This window comes from Engystomops pustulosus, chromosome 9 (genome assembly GCF_040894005.1).
Source record: "Engystomops pustulosus chromosome 9, aEngPut4.maternal, whole genome shotgun sequence".
NCBI classification, from domain to species: Eukaryota; Metazoa; Chordata; class Amphibia; order Anura; family Leptodactylidae; genus Engystomops; species Engystomops pustulosus.
In genome coordinates, this window is record NC_092419.1 from 55,500,867 (window position 1) to 55,528,401 (window position 27,535).

General features: G+C 40.1%; 1 protein-coding gene across 3 annotated transcripts in view; it reads right to left on the reverse strand.

Moving 5' to 3' along the window:
* Positions 1-27,535, reverse strand: part of ABCB7 (ATP binding cassette subfamily B member 7) — a 118,746-nt gene that overhangs the window by 78,002 nt on the left and 13,209 nt on the right. For all 3 annotated transcript variants that reach the window (XM_072123780.1, XM_072123779.1, XM_072123781.1), the window contains 2 exons: positions 13,632-13,751; positions 1,966-2,098 (listed from right to left, as the gene is read on the reverse strand). In XM_072123780.1, the coding sequence (XP_071979881.1) occupies positions 1,966-2,098; positions 13,632-13,751 (253 nt within the window). The remainder of the gene's footprint in view (positions 1-1,965; positions 2,099-13,631; positions 13,752-27,535) is intronic.

The window sequence follows — 27,535 nt, forward strand, 5'->3', positions numbered from 1 at the left end:
ACATCAACCCAATCTGAGAATGTGCCATTAATGACCACCCTCTGTTTTCTATCACTAAGCCAATTATTTACCCAGATACACAGATTTTCTCCTATTCCCAGCAGTCTCATTTTATATACCAACCTTTTATGTGGCACGGTGTCAAATGCCTTTGAAAAGTCCAGATATACAACATCCACAGCGTCCCCCAGATCCAGTCTTGAACTTACCTCCTCGTAGAAACCAATCAGATTAGTCTGACAGGACCAATCTCTCATAAACCCATGCTGACGCTGGGTTATAAGGTTGTGCACAGTGAGATACTCCAGGATAGCATCTCTAATAAACCCCTCAAATATTTTCCCCACCACAGCAGTTAGACATCATTCAAAGTCCAACAGAAGTGTCGCACACCCTATGTTAAAAGTGCACACATGCAGGGAGCGCCAGACTCACGGCGAACGGCCCCACATTTCATAAATCTGACATTACACGGCCAAACTGCACATAGCGCAGATTGCCATTCATGAACATCATGATCCAGTCCCCACCATGTAAAAAAACATCTCTCCTCCATTTAAAAGCATTTGCTTGGCCTTGGCATGGTTACTTTCTTACTGGCTACAGTTTGTGCTGTTCAAAACTTAATGTAGTGGAACTGTAATACCATGTATTACCAGTTTATGGAAGGAGGCAGACATGTTTTTTTCAATTTCCATACTCCTCTAAATCCACCAACCAAAAATAATAAAAATAAAATAATTCACCTGCCCAGTATGCAGTGCTACATAGAAGGCACTTTAAATCCTTCCAACATTATCCCATGTAAATTAATTCCTATTGTCCCTCAGCCTCCTAACATACTGTCCCATGTAGATGCTTCCCTCCCGGTTAGCCTTTTGAAAATAGCTTAATTGAGGGGTGAAATGTTACACTTTAACTGTGGGTGAATAAACACATCTTTTACTTCTAGAGTGCTGTCTGACTTGCAATTTATTTGGATCGCTGATGCTTGAACCTAAACATGGGTTTTAAACCCTTATACCGCTGTGCTGCTCCACCGTACTTATCTCATTCATATTAAAGAAGAATGTGCTGTTAATGGGCTTGGGGGGTTAGTATGGTGACAGGTTCCCTTTAATAAACTTGTATATTTTGATGTATCTACACATAGATATGGATATATTTCAAAGCATTTCCTCCCCCTATAAAAAGCATATAAATAATACAATTAAATTGAATTAAAAAAAAATGTATGCCACAAAATAAATTATATATTGTTTATTAACTTTGCCAGGACAACCTTAACAATACATATGATAAACTGGTCATTAAAAAACTAAAGCCCCCCTTGCAAAACATACAAAACCGTGGTTGCTTGTTACAAGTCACATGCGTTTCAATCGAAACACATACGCAATTAGGCTGTGCCCCGCCACAAGGCGTTTACATTGCGTTTCTAAATACAATTTTAATGCCCATTGTGATCGCTCCCTAAACATTTTGAATTCGGACAATGCCTTTTCTTGAAAATATTGTATTGCACTGAAAATTCGGGATGTATATATATTTTTCTGCTGGTCATTTCATTAGTGAGGGGAGGCTGCTGGGCATTTCATTAGTGAGGGGAGGCTGTTATGGAAGGAGGGGAGGCTGCTGGGCATTTCATTAGTGAGGGGAGGATGCTGGGCATTTCATTAGAGAGGGGAGGCTGCTGGGCATTTCATTAGTGAGGGGAGGCTGCTGGGCATTTCATTAGTGAGGGGAGGCGGCTGGGCATTTCATTAGTGAGGGGAGGCTGTGACCAATGCATTAATTTATTGTGTATTCACGGAGACAGACCTAAACATGTTAGACTGTGAATTGGGCTTAGTATATCAACTCTACTGTGTAACAAGCACAGATCATGAAAAGTGAAAAACCAAGAAATGTACGATAGTCATATAGCCAAATCACAATATATATATAAATCTTATTCATACTTACAACCTATCAAGACCGCGGTCGCCATTGTAGCCACGGTATTGGGTGCATTTGCCAGGTTCAGCACATTTCCAGATATTTCATTCAGATTGTCTACTGCATACTTAAACATGAAGGGAACCACAATATTCATACCCTGTGGAAAAATAGAAACATTAGGAGCCTGAGGACAAGGAATTGAAATATTTACTAAAAAAAATTATATTAGGTAAGCAACTATTCAGTAGAAAAACATCTACTCCTCTCCTACCTATGATGAAGTCATTGCGCTATGCTTCCTGCTCTGGGCAGTAACTTTTTGGATGAAGGAGGTTGCGATCAACCACTTGTTCTACCGCACTCAGGGAGGCATCATCATTATTATTTACATCTATTTAACCCTCATTTTTGGGATACGGTCTGTGTGGTGCTTTATTTTCAGGTAGAAATTATAATTTTTTAAAGAACAGTACAGGCAGTTACAGGTTCCATATGTTTGTTCTTAAGTTGAATTTGTATGCAAATCGAAACTGTATACTTTATAATTGTAGATCCAGACAAATTTTTATTTGCCCCAGTCATAGTTTCCAAATTCTTTGCTGTAATTGGACCCATGATTATCAATAAATGTTCATTATAGACACCTTACAGCTGATTATTGCAATCTAGGACTATATTAAATCATCCAGAGAGCTTCACCAGAGGTCATAGTGGGCAGAGGGGTCTGCCTTTAACTAGGGCTCGTATTTAAGTTGGGTGTCCTTAAGTAGGTGACCGCCTGTATTCGAGAGGCACATGTCACATAGTAGGTAAAGCAATGAGCAATAAGTCTGTGTAGGCAAAGAAAAGAACGGTTGGTTAGTGGAAAGGTGAGGATCCAAATAAGCCTGTAGAAGTCTGTAAATGATGATGGAGTTGAAAGAAGTGATCATGGTGGTCTTACCACAATACAATAAAAAAAATGGTTAAGATGAAAAAGATGAGTAACACAAATAACTAAACGTTACATAGTAGGTACAACAATATGTGAAAAGGGGAGGAGCCAAAGAAGTTACAGAGATGCAGCTTGGAAGAAGTCATGGTGGTGGTCTTTGTTTATTGACAAAGATTAGAAATGTGAATGACTGTGTTACAAGATGTCACTTGTCAATTGTGCAGTATATACCTCTACAATCGGCAGAAGATCTGGTGTCTACCACTGTATGGGATGCAGCAGAGTCTCTAAAAACACAATTTGGGGAGGGGGCCATATTTTTTATTCTATCTTGCTTTTTGCAACCTCAGGTAAAAGGCAGTGACATGCACCTGCTGTGTGACTTGTAGGTGTAATGCACAGCACAGTGCGCCTGAAAAGTTGCATCTGAAGGGGGCACTTCAATCTCTTGCACCTGAAAAGTTGCAAATAGAGAGCAAGCCAGCCCAGATGGTGATATGTCCCCCTTCCCGATTAAATCAAAAGATTCTTGAGCAATCAAAAAAAAAAATGATGCAGGATGAAGACACACAACAGCGGAAAATAAAAATCAATTACATAGAAACAAATATCCAGCAGTGTCAGCTGCACAACAGCCCCGCTCCACATGTATATAAGGCGTCATATAGGAAAAAAGGAGAATATCCTTTTAGCCAGTGATATCAATTGTCCCCCTTCACACATTCTGCAGATAACAGTCTTTCAACAGGAATATTCCTAAGTATCCTGCACACATTTTAATAAGATCTAAAGCCGACATCCAGGATTTCAGCGCCGTGGATTCCCTGAGGGTAAAACATGAATATATATAAGGCCAAGTACTATTCCATTTCATTCATAATCAAGTGAGGATTTATTCTCATCAGCAAAATTTGCCTTGATTTGAAATTCATTAATATGGCGAGCGGCGGATTAGGCTGAAAGAGGCAGAAATGTGTGAGCAAAACTGTGCGCTTTACCGTTTAGATTAAATGGTTTGTGGACGCAGGAGTAATGCCATACAAAGTCATGCTCAAGGCAAAACAATAAAAAATGCTCACATGCATTTCAATTGACGTGGCTATGGGATTTATATAGGACAGACGGATAATTCTGGAGATGCGAGGAACGTCGCTGAAATCCAGATAATTCTAGATTAGCTGCACATTCTCAAGTGCTACGAAATACATTCAATTTTGAGGGTCGTTTTACATGTGCGGTACAGTCATGCAATATAGTGTGGAATAGCAGTGGGGGACCGGGTCTTCACGGGATTTGGATGATTTTGAGGTAATTAGATCTCATGTAATTAATAGCTTAAAATACAATTCATGAGTTAATCTCCGCCACCAGCTGAAGAGTCCTGCCCTTTAATGGGATCTTTAAATTCTGAGCAAGCATAAAGAAATTGCATTATATTATGAAGCAACACAGAGCCTTCTAAATAACCTAGCCCTAGGCCAGATTCACAACGTGTAATAATCAATGGGCCTGTTCACACTTTGTTATTCTGTTTTGTAATAAGAATCTAAACAAAACATCAACCAAAAAAACAACCCAGATCCTTTACATTTATGATATTCACCACAGATCACAATCAGCTATGTGATCAAACCACCGCATTGAGCATCTTCATGATCTACCAAGCACAGCACCGTCTATTGTAAAGTGGTTATACATGGTACTGCAGCTTAGCACCATTTACTTGAATGGAACCGAGCTAAAAAGGCCAATTTGACCAATGTATGTGATTTCACATGGATAAGGAAGTGATGTCACTTGAGGGAGTTGGAGTTTCATAGCCGTGATAATTTGTTACCTATACTAAGGACTACTCAGCTGTTGTATCGTGTTTACAAAACGCAATGCAAACGCCAAGTGTGACCGCAGCCTTAGAGTGCAGACATATAGGCAGCCCTTCCACCTCTATAGGGATAGGAAACATCCGCATGATGCACATGACAGATATTAGTGCAGATGTTATATTCCAATATATTATTTTCAAATAGGTTTTTCTTATTCTTCATTTAACTTTCTTAACTCTTGTATGTCTTTCAGTTCAACATGCAGTCTTTCAGTTCTACTCTGGAAACTAATATTAGTCGATAACCTCAAAAAGTAAGTATGTAATCATGAGTCAGCACTTGTAAATGTCTAAGAGGGTTGTTTTAGCATGATCATTCTGTTAGAATTATCTATCATGCGTAAGCGACGCTCCCTATTCCTAGGAGGGAGTCCTTCCTTCTAGGTTCACAGAGACAAGCAGAAGCTGCCTGGACATGGTGCATGACTCCCTCTGCTGACAGGTCCTGCAACAAGCTCAACTTTACTTCTCATTTACAATTAGACACTACAAAAACATGGCTGCATTCTTCTTTCCAGGAATCCCACTCCACAAATCACTGCCACAATTTTTGCAAAATCGCAAACTCTATAGTCGTAGTCTACCCAGTGTTGTGTGAACGTATATTTACATGCACATATTTACCATGTATCCTCTATGTGGTACATTTATAAGGGAGCTGTCACGTGTTGGCGTTTATTGCGCTGAAGCGTGGCAATGTAAGCAGGTGCTGACCCTCTACTGGCAAATGCTGTCTGTGCTATTATTACTGCATAGTGAGGAGCATCACCTATATATTGTGTGACACGCCACAGTGACAAGCCGCAGCATAGACAACGGGAACTAATCATTAGAGAGCTCTCTTGCTTTCTAAAAGTGACATGCACTTTACCAAAGTGACAGCAGGATTTAACTGCATCCATCCCAGGGACTGAAAGCTGTACAGAACATTGCCATTACAATGGCCATTAACAGTTTATTTGGTTACAATATTATTCCAAGGTAAATGTATTCCAAAACAAAAAAATAGTCATAATCTTTTTAGATCTTCTGAATTAAAGTATATATCACCTTTAACCAAACATAGCATAGTGTCAGTACACAAGGGGTTACACTATTTCTGACCATTATATATGCTGGATTCTGCCTTCTCAAGCAGCTTCAGTGTATGATTTTCAGCTTTACTTTCCTATTGAGTCTGTTTGTCAGTCATGTGACCGGGGACTAGACCAGAGCTGGAAAAGACCTCAATAAAGAATAAAGGATTCATATCATTTTCCTGTACAGAATTCACACAGGAGATCTACTACAGTATTTTATAAATATAAAAAGACAAACGGAGTGCTTGGTCATCCACTTGGCAAAAGGAGGTAGAATGTGGATAAATCTAAGGTTATGCACCTGGGGGCTAACAATCCACATGCATAATATGAGGAGGAGTATGAAATGTTAATTAATAAAAATATATTAATCCTAGGTGTATATGTTAATAGATGTCTACTTGCACAAGAAAATCGTTACAGTCCACGTTTTCTGTGCTTAACCCCTTACTGACGAATGAGAGAGGGCTCACGGGCTGAGGCATATCCATTGTCGGCCATGGGTGACACCTGTGAACGGTGCTAGCACCGATTGCGAGTGTTAACCTGTCGATCGTCGGCAGAGGCATTAAAAAGCTGGCTGCGCGTGGGACCACAGACCCAAGGCGATTGCACACTGTAATAGTGTGTAACCCTAAGATGTCTGATTGATCCTACCATATACTGCCATACTACTGCATGTCAGTATATAGGGATTTTACACTTCAGTAGTATGGCAGTATATGGTAGGATCAATTAGACATCTTAGGGTTAAAGTACCCTAGGGGGGTCTGAAAAATACCTAACAGGCCTAATTTGTTGATTGTGATGAGACCCCCACAGAAAACGAGGAAAAAGGAGCGGTCCACGTACCTCCGCCAGACCCCTCATCGCTCCATCAGGGTAATGGAGCAGACAGCTGTGCATGACCGTTCTGCTCCATTAATATGAAGCCGATCCTCGATAATAGTCCTTGATGTCATAACAGCGGATCAGGGCTGCCCTACGACATGGTAGCACCAGCACCCACTTGCCAGGATCGCATTTGACGCAGCACTTAAATGATTAGCACCTGCGATCGGTGCCAGCGATGGTCAGTTTCTTAGGCTAAGTTCACACTACCATTCAAACTTCTGTTCTTTACCTCTGTTTAAAAAAAAATTATAAAATACAGGTTTAACATATCAATTAAAAATCTCCTTGACATCAATGTAAGTTTTATGTCATCCATTAAGATCAATTAGTCAGACATCCCTTATACATGCATTTTTTTTTTTAAATGAGAAAAAGTACTGTTGGCACCGTTATTTTTTGCCACCAAAAAAACGCCTGCATAAGAGATACCTGCCTAACAGACCATAACAGATGACATTTAAGTTACATTGATGGCAATGAAATTTTAATTCATACGTTAAACCTCTGTTCTTTACTTTTTTTTTTAAACATATGTAAGGAACAGAGTTTTGATCGGTTGTGTGAACTTAGCGTTAGCTGCAAGTCTATGCTGCATAATGCAGCGAACACGTGCCATGTATGCAGAGGGCTCAGCCTGCGTGTCCTCTCCATACTCCTGTAATGACGCCATGCTGTACTATTCTGTGATGGGTTGTTAAGGTGTAATCGAAGAAAAACCTGGGGACAGTGCTCCACCAAGCAAAATATAAGTATATTCCAGTCATATTCAGAAGGGGGGAGTGTGAACTTTACAGGCATAGTGATGACGCCAGCATTTTATTGTCCACCCTAGCACTTTCCTAGCCTGCTAGTAATGGAGGCTGCATCCCATCTTCTGTACTCGAGTGGTCATACAAGGTGATATCATTTCCAAGTGGTGTTAAGACAACAGATTAATATTTCATGTGTGTCTGGAAAGAAGCGGCCAACATTGTGGTGCCCCAGGCAGCTGCATAATCTCACTCCTCATACAACACAATGTGGATCGTGTTTTAGCTCTGCACAATGACAAAGGCCAAATCAATACCATTTTCAGTACAACTTGCACCGCAATGGATGTTAAAACCACTCCTGCCCCCAGGGATTATTCCTCAAACCCAGTAATTATTGGGTGGAAGGTTATCATAAGAAAGGGAACAGATATGGCTACAATGTTATGTCCACAGAAGAAGATGGCAAAAAAATAAGCAATCTGGAAATTGTACAGAGCTGGAGACCGGCTCCAGCTAGGGACAGGGAACTTTTTATAGGGAAGGGCTAAGGCTATTTACTGAGTGTAGGACTTCCAAAAATAACTAAGAGAGAATACTGGAGTGAAGGGATATATGCTTGACCTGTCATTCTGTCAAACAAGGAAATTGGGACTCAGAAAAAGGCATCTACTCAAGATCAGGTTCAACTGAAAAGACTGAATTGAAGATAACAATTAAAGGGAACCTGTCACCACATTTGCACATACACATACAGTGGCAGGTTCCTATAGACCTCTATTAGCTGACAGACACCCTTCATTTAGCTACAAATTGTTTTGCTTACATCCAGAGAAATCACCTTATATCTTATATTTCCTGGCATCAGAGGGGGGCGTGTCCTGCTCGGCCGGCCCCTCCCATCTAATACTACCCATGCCTTATGCCTCCTTACTGGCCACAGTTCATGTCATCTGACCAGAGTAACATCATCTCAGCTTCTTAGTAATATACAAAAAGTAATATACGCCATGCATATATCTGACCACATGAAGTCACTTCAACCTCCATGGACTTCTACTCCTCTCCATCCTCCATGGAGGCTGCTGAGATTTCATGTAATCACATACATTGTGTATAGTTTGCTGTTATTAGAAGTCTGTAGGACCTGAGATGATGTCACTGGTCATGTCATAAATGTAACACAGGGCACTGTGTAAAAAAATTGGCACAATATTTCCCATCTGTCTATAGTTGAATATTAGCAGACGGTTCCTAAGTACAAGAAGGCAGGGCAGTGATTTGAAGAGACACAGAGCTGTCAGTCAGAAAAACGAATTTGCATATCAGAAAAACCAACTGTAATTAAGGTTCAGTGCCCAACTGGCAGATAATTTGAGGTGATATGGGGAGGACTTGTAACCCTTTATCAGCAGGCATTGTTAGCCAGGGTGGAAACATTTTGGTGACAGGTCTACTTTAACCACTTAACCATCATTTCTATTTTTCACTTCTCACCTTCAAAAATCTATAAGTGTTTATTTTTACAAGTAAAGAGCTCTGTGATGGCTTGTTTTCTGTGTAACAACTTGCACTTCACAGTGATTGTATTTAATATTCCATTCCGTGTACTGGGAAGCAGGAAAAAAAAATCAAAATGCAGTGAGAAATGGTGAAAAAACACATTTGCGCCGTTTCCTGGTGGACTTGGATTTTACAGTTTTCATTGAGCGCCCAAATGACATGTTTACTTTATTCTTTGGGTCGGTACAAATACAGGGATACCAAATTTGTATAGGTTTTAAACCTCCTGTACAAATTTTTGTTTTTGCCATCTTCTGGCGCTAATGACTTTTCATACTTCATTGTATAGAGATGTGGTGTCATTTTTTGCGACTTTTGATGAAGTTTTCAACGCTATCATTTTTAGGACTGTATGCCCTTTTGATCACTTTTTATTGAATTTGTTATAATTTTCGAGATGACAAATAAAGTGCCATTTTCGACTTTGGTTGCTATTTTCTGTTATGGGGTTGAACGCATTGAAAAACCGTTATTATTGGGCATTTTCAGACGGGGCGATACCTTATGTGTTTATGATTTTTAGTGTTTATTAATATTTTTATCAGTTCAAGGGAAAGGGGGCGATTTGAATTTTTAAGGTTTTTTTTAATATTTTTTAAAAAACTTTTTTTTTGACTATTTTTCAGACCCCTTAGGTTACTTTAACCCTAGGTTGTCTGATTGATCCTATCATATACTGCCATACTACAGAGGAGGGGCGGGGAGGAGAGGGGTGACATTACTTTCTCTCTCCATGTGACCAGCCTCAATTACATAATAAAGACAAGATCAGAGGTCGCACTAACATTTTTCCAGAAGGGTAATAGTACTCCTCTCACCATTTTTGAGGAGTAATTTCAGCCGAGGAGGAGTACGAAATTTTCAGTAATACAAATATACAACTCCAAGTTTTATATAGTGTTAATAGACTATTGTTCGATATAATTATATTTTATTTGTAAATATCCCCTATGATATGTAAAGCGCTACGGAATTATGATATATGATTATTATTATAGAAGTCTATTTATAGAAGAAAATTGTTACAGCCCCTGTTTTTGTAGCTACTGGAGACAATTATAGTAATATCTGGGGCCGCTGAAACCCTTACAGAGCGGGACAGGGCCAAAGCAGGTCCCAGAGCCACCCACAGAGTGGGTTGATTACCCAAACCCCTACAGAGTGGGCCAGGACTGACACTGCTTAATTTATTTCATTTATTTTTTGTTATTGGAGCCTTGTGATGTCATTTTCTTTGCGGGATGAGATGCTTTTTCCAGTGTTACCATTTTGGGGTTGGTATCCCCTATTGTTGAAAATTTAGGAATTTTTTTTGAGGTCAGGAGTAGGAAAGCATCAATTCTGTACTGGATTTTTTATTGTTATCTTTATTCTATCAGTCGATATGATTACGGGGACCAGACTTGAATATTTTTTCTTACATTTTACTTTGCCAAATAAAACCTAAAGTGGGGAAAAATCTATAATTTTTACATTGTCTTCCAAGTGGCATAACATTTTTACTTTTTTGGCTATGGAGCTGGTTGATGATTTTGCACCAGTACCATTCTGGAGTACATGTGTTTTGTTTATCACTTTTTATTGCATTTTAACAGCGTTCCTTGTGCGGGTTCATTTATTTTTATTCTATGGGTTGTTATGGGCGCGGTGATACTATGTATGTGGGGTCTGTGTTATGATTTAGACTTTTACTTCGTGTTATATATCTTTTATAGGTTATGGGGCTTAAGGGCATTTTTATTGGTTTATTACTTTCTTTTTTATTGATAAATTTTTTTTTTAATTTTTTTACTGTTTCCACCATCGGACATGAACAATAAATCATGTGATTGCTTGTTCATGATAATACCCTGTAATACTGATGTATTGCAGGGTATTAGCAGTGTCAGCCTATTCACATGAATAGGCTGACACTGTGCCTTTAAGATGTGGTCACAGACGCCATCTTTCAGGCAGTGCCAACAGGCAGCTCTGGAGTCCTGATCGGACCCCAGGGCTGCCATGACAACGTGAGGGGGGGGGGGGGAAGACGATCGTGGGGGAAAGACCCACAAAGGCAGGTTAAATGCTGCGGTCACGCCGACTGCGGCAATTAACGGGTTAAACACCAGCGATCAGAGTCCACTGTGCGGACGTTACACTAGGGTGCCGGCTATTAGTTATAGCTGGCACCCCATATGTCCCGATGCCGGTTTGGCTCAGATCCATCAGCACGCGTCCGATATATCAGACGCTGAGCGCCAAGAGGTTAAAATAGTTGTGTTTAAGAACCAATGAGTTTTATGTGGTGAAATGAATATAGGAATATACAGAACATCATAACTTGCAGCATTGCAATAGACTCTGCCCATGTCTTATATTAACTGCAATGGGAATGTGAGCATCAGAAGTAGTCCACGGCCAATTAAAGATTGTAGCCTGGTTTTACACATGTCATTTTCTTGTACAACATTTAAATATTCTGAGAAGGCTCCAGGATGTAGTTTGTCAGGTAGTGTGATGCTTGTGCCAATATTATACAGGCAACTTTGGGTTTATTCAGATTCTACATTCTTAAGATCCCAATCTGAACAAATCTCTGGGGAACGGATGAAAAATAAACTTAAAGCTTCCTGATGATCAATTCTGTACATTGCAGCTTTGTTCCAAAAACCACTTTTAGTGGCGGGTGGGCAGCCAATAACAAAGCCCCATACACGCTGCTTATCAGCAGCAGGAAAGCAGCTTTGTTATTGGTCTTGTGCGGACTGCTGAGCGGTGCGCAGCTGCAATCTTCATTATGATCGCAAATCGCGATCCTGCAAATATATCACCAAGCGGATAATCACCAAGCGTAATTTTACGCATGGCGATAATTTTGGGGGGTAATCGTGCCTCACCATGCGTCATAGACGCGTGGTGAGGCGTTAATGCGACCTCTGGACAAGATGATTTTAAAATGATAAATGTATGAATTGACTAGGATCCGTGTGAACTGCTCCATCAGGTAGTGGTGACCTAATTAGTTACAGAGACCTGATGACAGGTGTCCTTTAATCCACTGGTGGTCATTTCCACATATGAATAGACAGACATGATCAAAATGTGTGCCGAGTCACTATTACCAGGAACGGTTTCATTAAGTAATAAAGTATATGGCATCTCATCACACAGTCACTGTAACATATTTGGCAAAATAAACAGCATGGTCGGTTGCATGGCATAAGACATGGTGATAAATTAGGGATTGTTCAAAGCCCCTTTAGTTTGTTATATGTGATCATGGAATCCAGCACAGAATCAATAAAAAGGTGAAAGGGGCAAGCTATAAAAATGCATGTAAAGTAGATGTTGCCTGTCAGGAATCCACGAGACAATGACAAGGAAACTGCAGACATTTCATTTCCAGTCTAAGGACCTCAGTCTTTGGAAATAAACTGACATTATCCCAAGGACCTTTAAATGGAAGTCTCAAAGGGAACAGTAACCTATCACGTCGCAGTTTACTGCAAACCTGCGAGACCTGCAATTTCCTACCGTCTGAAGCAATGATTCCTGATAAAGTGCCGTGTGCCAGGAACATATATGCAAAGTCTAAACCTCATCTGAATGTCTTCAGAAGAGAGGGGGTCTAGTAAATGAACATCCATCATTTTACTGATTGTATGTCATTATTAACATTTTAAGGGTAAATGTGCACCTTCCAGATTACAGCAATAATGACGTGAAGAAGATTTTATTTTGGATTTTGATGCAGACTATCTTGATTATGTGCATTTACCAAGAAATTCCACATAAAATGATGCTAATTAGTCTGGGGAGCTACAGCTTGTCACCAGAGTGTTTTCATTTATTCACTCCTCCCGTTCTAATACGGATTCAAAAAGAAGAGGTTCTAAACTGATCAGTGAAAAAACTGAAGTGTGAAAAAGCCCATGGAAAAGAATGGGTCAGTAAGGCATCAGTGGAAAATCATTGAAACCAGGAAGGGCAAACCAACCTGCGTCCATAAACCAAAATGGGTTCTGCAAAAATTCACTGATGTGAAAATATACACCAATGTGAATCCCCTCTTATAATAAAAGAAGTCCTTAGGAACATTGTTGCTCAAGAACTTTTTGGTAGGACATGCTGACCATCAGTAAAACTCGCCGTAAATGTTCTTTAAAGCTCAATTAGCCTTGTAAAGGGACTTGGTCACCAGATTTTACCCCCTCAGGTAGGGTGTGAAATTTTCATTCCAGAATTCCCTCTTTTATGTGAAATTGTGAAAAATTGTGGAAAAAGTGGATCCATAGATATCAGAGGCAGATTAGTTGTGGATTTCTCTGCAGATCTCTCTACTACCGTATAGACAAAATGATACAAAAATAATAATAAATGGCAGAGGACGCTTATATTATTTATAGACTGAACTCTGTCCTTGAGCTAACAATGAAGATCCAGACATAAAAACATGTTTAACAATACTAACAAAATATTTTTCCAATGAAATAGTTAAAAAGAACATGACCCGCCTGGGTCACATCTTCCCACAAGCCGACACTTATTCCTACCTCCCAGAGGACATGATTAATGGTTTCCTGGGTAAAGGCCATAAGCTTGCTTACCTTTGCACCTGCTAAAAGCCCAAGGGAAATGGCAACTCTTGCTCGTAAATCAGGCCGGTCTTTGGGCCACACATAGGAAAACATTGCTTTCAAGATTTTCTTTGAATCCACTTCCTTTAGCTGATGGAGAAAAATAAAGCATATAAAAATGTGCTTCAGGATACATAATGTCAATCCTATACAGTCACATGAAATAATACTAGTTCAGATATGCAAAAATCTGCAACCCTGACACAATACAGAATGAGCTCAGCTTCTACACCCCCTCCTGCGGGACAATATTATATTTCTACAGGTCTCGTAGGCAGAAGGATAAGAGAAAAAAGAAAAATAGAAAAAAAACAAGCAATACATTACTCTTAGTCACATTTTATATCCTTAATACAGAAACCCCCCGATTTACAGACGACCCCAAGATACAAGCGGACCTCTGTGCCTGCTGTGACTTCTCTGGATGCAAGTAATAAACCAAACTTTATTTCCAAGCTGCAGTGATATACTGTAAGGTGCCTGCAATGAAGCTTTATTGTTCATCCTTGTTCCTTTGTCAACCCAAATTTTTCTAAATCAAATTATCACAAGGACCAAATAATTCTTTGTCTGGAGTTACAATTATAAAATACACAGTTCTGACTTGCATACAATTTGAACTTATGAAAAAACCTACATAACCTCTCCAGTACATAACTCAGGGCTGCCTGTATATATAAAAGCAGACAAAGTCTGGCGATTTCTACCAATTTCTTTGGAGGAAATTTATCACTGTGTGACTTTTTGAAATAAAGTATATAGAAGCTTGCACAACCAACAGATTCTTGAATGATTTCGGACATGTTTGTTGCCTTGTCACCAGTGCCAATGTGATAAGATCCAAGTATAACGATGACTCAGCAAAGCCAGCAGTGTACCCTCCATACCAGGACTCCTGACTGGCGATAGAGACCCCAGCTTTCATCAATAGTGGGAATCCTTTCCATGCAGGCTGCAGAGATCTCCCCGCTAAGAGCTGGAGAATTGTGCTCGCTTGCTTAATAGCGCGTAAAATGTCACCACTTCATTTAACCGGGCTGGCTCTGAACTTGTGTAATCATGCATTATGAGTCCATTAAGCCATACAGCACAAGACTATATTTAAAGGCTAAACGTGGATCGTAGAGGTTCCCAAAAGAGCTCTTCAAAAAGTACAACCAATTTAAGAGAGAAACCCGACCAAGGGGCCAGGAGAAAGTGACAAGGTCTTTATGAATAAAGAGAAAACCTAAAGATGAGGACGCAATATACATCAGGGGTTCTATCCAAGAAATCAGTCAGTGCATGATGTGGCTCCCCGCTGTGGTCACTATACCTCTTCCCCCTTGTATTTTGGAATCAGCAGAGGCTGGAAAGAGTTGGTTGTGCAAGGAAAGGTCACCTTTAAATGGAAACATGATGTGGAAAATGGCTGAGCAAGTTATATGATCACTCTACTCCGCAACCTCAATGCTCCCACAAACTGTAGCAGCTGGAAAATGACAAAACTGTTTTCTATGGATCAAGTTTTTTTTCATTGAAAATTTTTAATACATAATACAATTTATAGATACAGTATAGGTATACTTCTAAATAAAAATTCATTCTCATCACAGCTTAGAGGAGAGACAATCATTGCACATCAACTTTCTAATCATCAGAGTATTCAACCTACATCCACTGATATCCATATTCTTTATTTTCTCCCCCCCCCCCCCAAACCCAGTGCCAGGAGAAAAATAAATTTACAAAAAAAATCGAAATACCATATCCCTACAAGTGCATACACTTAAAAAGATTTTACAGATCTTTCTGGTTATCATTCAATTTTCCAATCCATTTTCCCCTCTTTTTATAAAACTCATTCCTCTTGCCTTTTTATGAAATATCTTTGTTCTCGTTTCAAAATTTTAAGCTTGTACCTCGGCCACATAATTAAATTTGTAGCTTTATCAGACATCCACAAAGAGGCAATTAATTTCCTCGCAATTAGTAGCAACAATAGAATATGGTATTGCCAATTTTTTTTTTAACATTACATTTGCACATTGTTGCATTCCAATAGCCATTGTTGTCAATTTAAAGGTGAGAGGACTTGTTTTCTTTTTGCATCCAGTGTTTCCTTACAAATGCACTTACATGACCCCCCACCCCCCAACATGATCCGCTTTTCTTTTCTCCGAGCTCCATATCTGACAATGGAGCCCTGTAACCCCAAATGTTCATTTGCATAATTTTAAAGCCTTTTTGTAAAAACAAAGGCATCAGAAGCCAAAAGAAGAGCAGATCCTGCCAGATGGGACATAAACCAGTATGTAAGTGAGCTTGGTTTACAATCCTTGATCTTGTTGGTAGATGGAGATTCAATGGAGATTACATTGTTATGTTACAGTGAAAATTGAAAGTTGTATATAAAAAATCCTTTTTTCCCTAGCAAGTTTAACCTCTTCAGGAAGCAGACAGTTTTTATGTTAAGGCTCGGACTCTTTTTTTGTAATCTGGCATGTGTCGCTGTATATGGTTATTCATGAGACATTGTACTTCATGTTAGTGGTAAATTTTGGTTGATATATTTTGTCTTCATTTATAAAAAAAAAATATATATATTTGCCAATATTTTTGACAAATTCTTAATTTTCAAAATTTGAAATGATCTGCTTTTGAGATTGATAGTTTTGCCACTGAAATGAGTTATCGTATATACTAGAGTATAATCCGCCCGATATATATCATGTATAGCACAGTGCCCCCTTTAAAAAATAAACCTGTTACTTCATAGAAATCCTTCACAGCTCAGCCAGTTGAGGTATTCAGCTGAATCCCATTGATTTGATTGAAGCACAAGGTCAGACTGCCTGGACCAAAGCCACAAAACTTTATAAGCGAGTTGAAAAAATTAGGTGCCAGCTCCGCAATAAAAAAACAAACAAACAAAAAAAAAAAACACTTCTTTTATTAAGACATATTAAAATAGCTGACTCAGAGCATGTGATTTTTCTTTTGCCTGAGCTGCTTAGCTGCGTCAGCTGCTTAGTATCGATAGGCGTGGCGCTTAATTTTAATATGTCTAAATAAAGGAAGTTTTTATTTTTATTGCATAGCTGGGACCTGATATTTTCAACTTGTTTAGAAAATAAAGTTGGGGTTTATTGTTCTGCATACTCTATGGCAGTGATGGCGAACCTTTTGGAGACAGAGTGCCCAAACTACAACATTTATACGTTGCACAGTGCCAATGGCACTGAGCATGGCATGTGGTCTTGGACCACAGGAGGAAGCTTTGAGTCTTGTCTGGCAAACTCTCTGTTGGTGTGAAGGCCTGGGTGCCCACGGAAAGGGCTTTGAGTGCCACCTCTGGCACCCGTGCCATAGGTTCGCCACCACTGCTCTATGGTATCTCATTTACCAAACAATAACTGAAGTCGTTCTCAATTCCTGTTTATGTGTTGAGCTCCTCCCAGAAGCTCCAAGACCCACAATGTATCTACACTTCTAAACAAGAATGTTTGAATGTAATTCTGTGCATGCCCTAAAGGCATTTACTCCATAGTTATACCTTTCTCTTTAAATTGCTCATAATACTTAATAAAACATTGAATTAGAAAAAAAAAAGTTAGTACTAAACCTCCGGTCTTCGGGTTCCCGGCAGATGCAAGTCTATGCAGTCTGCTGGCACACAAACTATGACGTCACACACTGCCGCATCATAGTTTGTGCCTGCAGTTCTCATAGACGTGCATCTTCCTGTCTGGGAACCCATAGACGTGGGGGTCAGCATCTTGGGGGAGTACTATATTTATTTTTATATATATTATATATACACAAAAAGGTGTTTCTTCAGCACAAAAAGTGTGCTTAAAAGCTCGGTTCATACTAGAGTATATACGGTATCTAAACATCTGTCAGTCGTGAATTAATCATTAGTCGTAAACTAATGATAAATACATAAAATAAACATAGATTGTAGATTGACAAAAAATAATGCCAGGAAAAGATTCTTGGCCCCTTATGTTCAGTATGAAACCACAGATAAAACTTTGATTAGAAATCAGAATCCCCTAGCAGCTGAGAATGGTGGCAGAAATAGATAAGAAGGGCAGTCAGAGACTAATTCTTTGCTTACAATAAGGGTTGGATTTAAACAAAGTGGGGCCCTGGTCAAAACTAAGGCTACATTCACACGACCATATAGGGGACGCATGTATGACTGCAAGCTTGAGGCCGTACATCTTTCCCCGTGTGCACGGCCCGTACGCAATGCATTTCTATGGAGAGGGAAGGGGTCACCCCCCCTCCTCTCCAGCGCTCCGGACGTATGCCATGCAGGCATACATTCATCTAAATGCAGCCTCTGATGAACATACAGGTATGTATTAAAGAAAAACTGGTGGCAGCTTCATTAGTTTGAGAAGATTCTGTCTCACTGAGGCTAGTGCGAGGGATTTTATAGCCATTCAGAGCTGTGATTTATTGTTGTGCCATATCTGGAAGTTGTGTGAACAACTTTAACCCCTTAGGGACATGGCCCTTTTTCGTTTTTGCATTTTCATTTTTCACTCCCCACCTTCAAAAATCTGTAACTTTTTTATATTTCCATGTAAAGAGCTCTGTTTGGGCTTATTTTCTGCGTAACAAATTGAACTTAATAGTGATGGTATTTATTATTCCATGCCGTATACTGGGAAGCGGGAAAAAAATTCAGAATGCAGTGAAAATGATGAAAAAACGCATTTGCGCAGTTTTCTTGTAGGCTTGGATTTTGCAGCTTTCACTGAGCGCCCCAAATGACATGTCTATTTTCGGTACGATCACGAGGATACCAAATTTGTATAGGTTTTATAATGTTTTCATACATTAAAAAAATTAAAACCTTCTGTACAAAAAAAAAAAATTTTTATTTTGCCATGTTCTGGCACTTTTTCATACTTCAGTGTACGGAGCTGTGGGTGGTGTCATTTTTTGCTACTTTTGATGACGTTTTTAACGCTTTCATTTTTAGGACTGTATGGGCTTTTGATCACTTTTTAATCAAATTTTTAATATTTTTCAAAATGTCAAAAAAGTGGCATTTTCGACTTTGGGCGCCAATTTCTGTTACGGGGTTAAACGCTGGGAAAAATTGCTAATATATTTTGATAGATCAGACATTTTGGGACGCAATGATACCTAATGTGTTTAGGATTTTTACTGTTTATTTATATTTATATCAGTTCTAGGGAAAGGGGGGTGATTTAAACTTTTTTACTATTTTTTCATATTTTTTTTCACAATTTTTAAAAAAATTTTTACCATTATTTTAGATCCTCCAGGGTAATTTAACCCTGCATGGTCCGATTGCTAATACTATATACTGCAATACTACTGTTTTTTAATAGCCTGCCCTCTGGTGGCTATTAGAAATCATTGCAACTGGCAAGCCTACGAGTCTCAATGAGACTCTAGGCTGCCATAGCAACCGATCGCCGCCCTCCGATGATGTTCCAAGGGGCGGCGATCGGGAATCCAAGATGGCGGGCGCCATTTAACTTTAAGTTAGGTGCTGCGGTCGGGTTCGACCGCGGCACTTAACAGGTTAACTGCCGCGATTGGTGCCAGCACCGACCGCGGCAGTGACAGGCTGGTGTTGACTGTATTATACAGCCGTTACCCGCTGTGTATGGAGAGAGCTCTCCATACACCCCTTGCCGCGCGAGGACAATATAGTTCGTCCTCGGTCGGCAAGGTGTTAAATCACTTCCTGCGCCTCTCAGAACCCATTCTGGGAGTGTCTATAAAAGGATGACTAAGTGACCTTGCGTACCCTTCAGGGGTCTGAAACGTTGCAGTTTCCTTCACACAGCCTAAAAGTGGGGCTCCAAAATAAAACTATATTATGAACAGTCACATTCAGTAAGAGGCTCCCTTTAGTCCTGCACACTAATAACATTTTGTAGATTACAAACAGTAGTATGGTAAGGCAATGTGTAATAAGGGACTTATGAGAATGTTATGATAGGCAGATTGATGGAAGATAAATATGAAAGATGATAGAGATTTATAGATGCATAAATATAAAGTAGATTATATATAGATAGATGATAGAAGATAGACGATAGAAACAGCAGATGAGAGAAAAGAACGATTAAGAGATGGATAGATAATAGATAGGTAGATAGAAGATAAATAGTTAGAGACGTATATACATAGGAAATAGACAAATTATAGGTAATAGATAACTAGACAGATAGATGACATACAAATAGACAGGAGATAACCATTTATATAGTGCCATAAATTCCGTAGCGCTTTACAGATTTTGGGGAATATAAACAAATAAAATAAGACATTACAGAGTAATAACAGTCATATGAAAAGGAGCTTACAGTCTATGAGCATAAGAGCTTCTATAATGGTCCAGACATTTTTTATAAGGTAATGGAATAAAAATAAAAATTCTGCTGCTTGAACCAGTCATCAACGTCTTGTTCCTGGCCCCGCAGCTTCGTCTTCTCCTTTCCAGCCCGGACACACACACACACTATCGCGGCAGTGTCACGGTCACATAACGTCATAGCCCATACACTATGACATCACACGGCCGCGACACCACCACATCATGGTGTATGCGCCCGGGCCGGAAGGGAAGAAGGGCCTTACTGTGTACATTAATCTCTGCTGCGGACATCTCTGTAAGGGGGGGGGGGGGTCGCTCTGCTGCGGACATCTCTGTAAGGGGGGGGGGGGGGTCGCTCTGCTGCGGACATCTCTGTAAGGGGGGGGGGGTCGATCTGCTGCGGACATCTCTGTAAGGGGGGGGTCGATCTGCTGCGGACATCTCTGTAAGGGGGGGGGGGGTCGATCTGCTGCGGACATCTCTGTAAGGGGGGGGGGGGTCGCTCTGCTGCGGACATCTCTGTAAGGGGGGGGGGGGGTCGCTCTGCTGCGGACATCTCTGCATTTCTCAACCGGTGGTTATCCATGGGACAGACATGGAGGCAGTGAAGTCCTATAAGAACTTGGGTGTCCTCCTCAACAATAAACTGGAGTGGGCAGAGAACATAAACGCACTTCACAGGAAGGGTCAGAGCCGGCTACACCTGCTGAGGAGGCTGAGGGCATTCGGAGTGCGGGGGGCTCTTCTTAAGACCTTCTTCAACTCTGTAGTGGCACCAGCCATCTTCTTTGGTGTAGTCTGTTGGGGAAGCAGCATCTCAGCTAAGGAGAGGAGCAAACTGGACAAACTGATTAGGAAAGCCAGTTCTGTCCTGGGGGGTCCTCTTGACACAATGCAGGTGGTAGCTGAGAGGAGGACACTGTGTAAGTTGAAGTCTATTCTGGAGAATAGCTCCCATCCCTTGCATGAGACTGTGGTGGCATTGGGGGAGCACATTCAGTGACTCACTGCTTCACCCCAAATGTGAAAGGGAGCGTTATCGTAAGTCATTCCTCCCCGCTGCCATCAGGCTGTTCAACAAACAAGGCCCAAACAGAAGTAACCTGCGCCCCCTACCTAACCATTCCCTGCAAGTCCCATCCACAGACTAAACATCAAACTGCCGATCATTGCTTGTCTCTTTTTTGTCTTTTTATCCCCCTTTTCTTTTTGTTCATTTATCCCTAATATTCTCTGTACCCTCTCTGCTGCTGTAACACTGTGAATTTCCCCACTGTGGGACTAATAAAGGATTATCTTATCTTATCTTACTTTCTCACATCTATCTATGTCCTATTTATCTGTCTATATATGTCATATCTGTCTAAAAAAAGCAATATATATATACTCTGCCCATGTCCATATTAGTCGACATGCAGGGGGCCCCTTCAGGACAAGGGGCCTTGGGCAAACAGACAATAGCCATATAGTTGCTGCCTTGGGACTAGCTTTGTCTTCATAAACCAGTTTTGCCACTTCCATTGCTCCTATGGCATATTATTGTAAAAATCCCATTGAAAACATTAGTTTTGGGCTGCAATACCATGCATGATTATACACTCTGCGGCACTGTGCTTGGTAGATGGATAGGGTAGGTGGATTGTTAGTCTAGCAGTGAGTGTACTGGAGGGTAAGAGGGAAGGAGAGAAACAGGAATGTTGCACACCGATATGGTCAGGTAGTTAAAAGGTAAAGCAATTTTTATTGTTTCACAATAGCAACCTATTTCGGGATTAGTGAACTCCTTTTTCAAGTGGAAGAGACTATGGTAAAGAAAGAGTACAGAAAGTCCCCGGGTAATGTACAAGATAAGACCAAAGAAAAAGAACCCAAGTTGAATTTGTATGCAAGTTGGAACTGGTATACTAAGTGTAACTCCAGATAAAGTATTTTTCACATCGCTGTGACAATAGGATTTTCTTAATTTTGGGAACAAGGCTCTAGGAAACTCCCCAATGATCTCAGAGACAAAATTAAGGCAAGGAACTGGCAAAGGTTACAAATGTATTTCTGCTGCACTTAAGGTCCCTAAAAGCACAGCGGCCTCCTTAAATGAAAGAAGTTTGGGACGACCAGAACCCTTTTTGACCTGGCCGTCCAGCTATTGTAGAAGAGCCTTGGTGAGAGAGGTAAAGAAGAAGCCAAATATCACTGTGGCTGAGCTACAGAGATGCTGAAGGTAGATGGGAGAAAGTTCCACAAAGTTAACCATCATTGTAGCCTCCACCAGTCAAGGATTTATGGCAGAGTGTGCCAATGGAAGCCTCTCCTCAGTGCAAGACATAAGAGTCCGCACAAGTCCGCATAAACAAAAAAACACATGGAGGACTCACAGACTATGTGAAATAAGATTCTCTGATCTGATTAGATGAAGACTGAAAGGTTTGTAGTTAATTCTATGCAGCATGTGTGGAGAAAACCAGGCACTGCTTATCCCCTGCCAAATACAATCCCAGAGGTGACATGGTGCTGGAAGCATCATGCTAGGAGGGTGTTTTTCAGCTGCAAGAACAGGATAACTAGTTGCAATTGAAGGAAAGATAAATGCTGCCAAGTACAGAGATATCCCGGACGAAAACATCTTCCAGGGTGAGTGAGTGGGCCAAAGGTTCACCTTCCAACAAGACAATAACCCTTAACACACAGCAACACAAAGCAGCATCTTCTGAACAACTCTGTGACCATTCTTGACTGACCCAGCCAGAGATCTGCATTGAACCAAATTAAGCATCCCTGGAGAGACTTTAAGGTGGCTTCCACCAATGTTCACCATCCAACCTGATGGAACTGGAGAGTATTTGCAAGGAAGAGGCAGAGGATCCCCAAATCCAGGTGTAAAGAACTTGTTGCATCATTCACAAGAAGACTCACGGCTGTACTAGCTCAAAATGTTCTTCTATTCTATATGAAACAAAGGGTCTGAATACTTATGACCATGTGATATTTCAGTTTTTACGGTTTAATAAATTAGCAAAAATATCAACATTTCAGGTTTTTTTCTTTCAATAAGGGTGCAGAGAGTACACCAATGAGGAAGAAAATAACTATTTTGATCTTACCAATTGGCTGCAATGAAAAAAAAACTAAATTTATAGAAGTTTGAATACTTTTTATACCCACTGTATATTGTTTTTTTACATTTATATATATATATCATTCCCCTTTGCTACAAATCCATTAACAATTATCCATTGCAGTGTGGTTACTGCAATCTGGGATTTACCAAGCACAGGCAGCACTTAATTTTCACCTGATGCCTAACCTAGTGTAAAGCCTAAAGATAGCACAACACCTCCAACCCTATAGAAACAATAATATTCTACGAGCACTTTTTCCTCTTCTTGTTTCTCTTCCACCTATACATATATATGAGGGTAATGGCATATAGAATACAAATAATAGAAAGAAATTCAGCTCACCAATATACCATACATAATGCTGCAGGTATCGCACTGAAACTCATAGGCTAGCCTGTTCACCTAAATTTTGTAGGCATGTACTGTATGTAATTAAGATAAAGATGGAAAAACTTTTTTAATCCTGCATCTGGCGTGGAAACCATTCTTGTCTGCTTTTTAGGAGTATATAGAAGACTTTGGACATCAGATTCCTATTGCTCTGGTTAAAAGGGAATCTGCTTTTGTTAGTAGCAGCAGAATTGTGAGTAATTAATTTTCCATATATTTCTGGATTCTAGCTGGATTTGAAGTACTGTAGGGGAATTTGCGCATTGTACTATTGCTTAGCTGTAGTAGGTTTCTGTTTGAACACTACAACAGTAGCTACAATCGCCACTGACAACACACAGAAAAGGGATGGTTACACAGACCTCCAAAGATAATACTCTTCACTGCCTACAGGTTTGCATGGTTACAAATGCTGACAGATTCCCTTTTAATATGTTCCATCTGTTTATAATGACAGCCGAAGTGGCAGACACTTATGGATCATAGGTTCTGCCTAGTTCCACCCTGGTGGAATGCTTCCAAATGCTTTGTTTCCATGAAATTCTGTGGAATCAGCAAAATAGGCTCCCAACAGTCTCTCCATTTCTTATGTGAGATTGTGAAAATAATTTGTAATGAATTTAGGAAAAGCATTTCGAATCTACTTTCTCTACATAATCTATATTTTGTACTCCAATGCCAACATGGACAAGGCTTGCCAATGGGTTTGTCAGGATCTCTGCAATTCTTTATGGTAAAACAAACACAAACCAGTTCTCCTGATAGACACAGGAGACAAAAGATACATACAATTTGCAGAGATAAAACACCGGCTGAAGAATAAAAAAAAAAAAAAGACAGCACAAAAATAAGGTATTTATACTCATCTGTACCTGGTGGGAGTAAGAAAAAGGGGAAGAGCGCATTGACAGCTTTCCAGCTCCAAATCCATCTTCTCATGGAAGGATAAAGAGCGAGGATATGCATAAATAGCTTTATTGTATCACAGCACAGTTGGTACCAGGTCTATGAGAAACATGAGGAGCTGGAAGTGGAAGGGATGCTGTGCTGGGATAAAAGAACCCTATGCAGAGAGAATGTGTGTAATTATATGTTGCTGCGGGCTAGTCAGGCTAAGTCAAGACTGAGATTAGGAATAGGGGGGGGGGGGCGCAGACAATATCGTGCAATAGGTGTTCCAGTCTGTACGGTGTAGAATACTATAGGGCTCCATCATGGACAGATCATCCTGCATCTACACTTACTACTATGTGTAAGGTGAAGGATTAGGAACAGTTGGACAAATGAGCTCCTCTAACAGGTACCACAAACAGTGGCTTGAGGATGAAATGTCTTATACTGTGGCCAGGGATGATGACAAAGCTGCTCAATGAAAAGATTAGCAATCTTTGGCAATCATAAAAGGTATTCTTAATTCCCATATAATACCAGCCTGGACAGTCTACTTTATGTATGGAAATGTATTGGTGTTTACTGCATTTATGTCTCGGAGACTATGCACAATGGTGCTTGACTACAGATTTCTTGCATTTGTAGATGCCATGGTGTGTGGTTCCCCATCCTTTGCTGTACAGCCGGCTTTAGATTCTCTTCTATCTCGTTACAAAGTCCATGTTGATCACACCTACCCATACCATTACTATACACAACAGCCCATAGGAGCTTCCAACCCTAAAGAACTGGATGCTCCATCGTTCCTAGGACACCCCAATTGATCTACTGGACATGGACACTATTTCAAACACTGAAAAATGCAAGGGGAAGCAGAAAGTGTATGTCAGTAGCAGCAGGACACTTTACTATGTGATGGAGTTTTGCCGAGTTGTTTGCTTTTCCTTATCTCATTTTTTATTACTGGAGCCATATCCAATTTTTTTAAGCTGGGCTTCACTGTTTAACAGTGGTGCAAAAAACAGCTGGTTTGTGGACTAATAGGTGTCAATCCTGCACCGATGTGATATTGATAAACTATCCTATTGAAAGTAAAATTACCAGAGAAAAAAACAGCGTCTGGCACTAAGTAAGACTGCTTCCACACTGCTGTATGCTCACCCCTCCCTCTCCATATGCTCTATCTTTATCCTGTTCACAGTAGGGTGGTGCCATAGGAGTCTATGGGGACGTTGCGGCTCCGTATACTTCACCATAAATGCAGTGTGAAAGGGGCCTAGTAGTACAGTGTGACCAATGGAGTGGTGGGGAAGGACGGATACTCTCTTTCCCATGTTGGACAGGGAGATTACGTCACACAGGGCACATGCATAATTAGCAGGCCGGAGCGCCAGACATGTCCCCGCGCTCAGTCCTGCTTTTTAGAAGACTCTTTTCTAGGTGATCCCAGCATGTAAAGACTAGAGAATACCCCCTAGTCTTAGCCGGGATCTAGATGAAGAGGAGTATAGGCGAGTATTTTCAGGGTTGTTTTTCATACTGGCTGATTTCCTTTACATAATTTCTAGGGATTTGTTTTGCCATCTTCAGCCACCTGTTTCATTTTGTATTTAGGCTGAATTTATTTCCTTCTTACAGATATTGGCGTTTTGTAATTGGTGAAGACTTCAGGTCAGATTTATATTTTTTGACTGCCCTCTTTTTTATCATTAATTGCCCTTTTAACTGTAGCTGTAAGCCACGCGGGGTGTAATCTCGCCCGTCTATACTTGCTACCTATTGGAATAAATTTAGAAGTATAATGACCCAGGATAGATTTGTCTCCCATCTCACAATAGTATTATCATGTGACAGTATCTGATCCCAGTCTATATCCTGTAGTGCAGCACTAAATTTTGGGAAATAAGCCTTTTTAAAAATGTAATGTGCTTTTTATTTTCCATAAATATGTTATGATCACTGTTCCTGGACACTGACATTTTGGGCAATTTCTGCATTGTTAGACAACCCAGGGTCAAAGAAAGCATGACCTTGTGTGGTATCTTCTACAAAACTAGAGCCCATAAAATTCTTCTGAAGCCCATTTTAGAAGCGCGGCTGCATCTGGCAGTTTCTGAGAACGAGTGTCCAAACTGCAATGTAAAACCTATCTACTTATCGCAAAGTGCCAATAAGGCAGTTTACACTGAAAACATATGTGTAAGTATAGAAACACAATAACACAGCTTAAAAGGTTGTATTTGGCACACTTTTGTACAATTAAAGGGAAATAATCTGGCATTGCATCCTCTTTTTCCCCACAGTGTTTACAGCTGCAGGTAACAACGGCACATCACTGCTAGTAAAGTGATGATGGCTGAGGACAGTAATTGGCAAATGACAAGTCTTTAGAGCTTCACTTTGGGGCTTCCGAAACAGAACTGCACCAATGTACATGCAAACAACTACTATAATACTGCACCCTATGTACAGGAATATAACTACTATAATACTGCCCCTATGTACAAGAATATAACTACTATAATACTGCCCCCTATGTACAAGAATATAACTACTATAATACTGCCCGCTATATACAAGAATATAACTACTATAATACTGCCCGCTATATACAAGAATATAACTACTATAATACTGCCCCCTATGTACAGGAATATAACTACTATAATACTGCCCACTATGTACAAGAATATAACTACTATAGTACTGCGCCTATGTACAGGAATATAACTACTATAATACTGCCCCCTATGTACAAGAATATAACTACTATAATACTGCCCACTATGTACAAGAATATAACTACTATAATACTGCCCACTATGTACAAGAATATAACTACTATAATACTGCCCCTTATGTACAAGAATATAACTACTATAATACTGCCCCTTATGTACAAGAATATAACTACTATAATACTGCCCTCTATGTACAGGAATATAACTACTATAATACTGCCCCTATGTAAAATAATATAACTACTATAATACTACCACCTATGTACAGGAATATAACTACTATAAAACTGCTCACTATGTACAAGAATATAACTACTATAATACTGCCCCCCATGTACAAGAATATAACTACTATAATACTGCCCCCTATGAACAAGAATATAA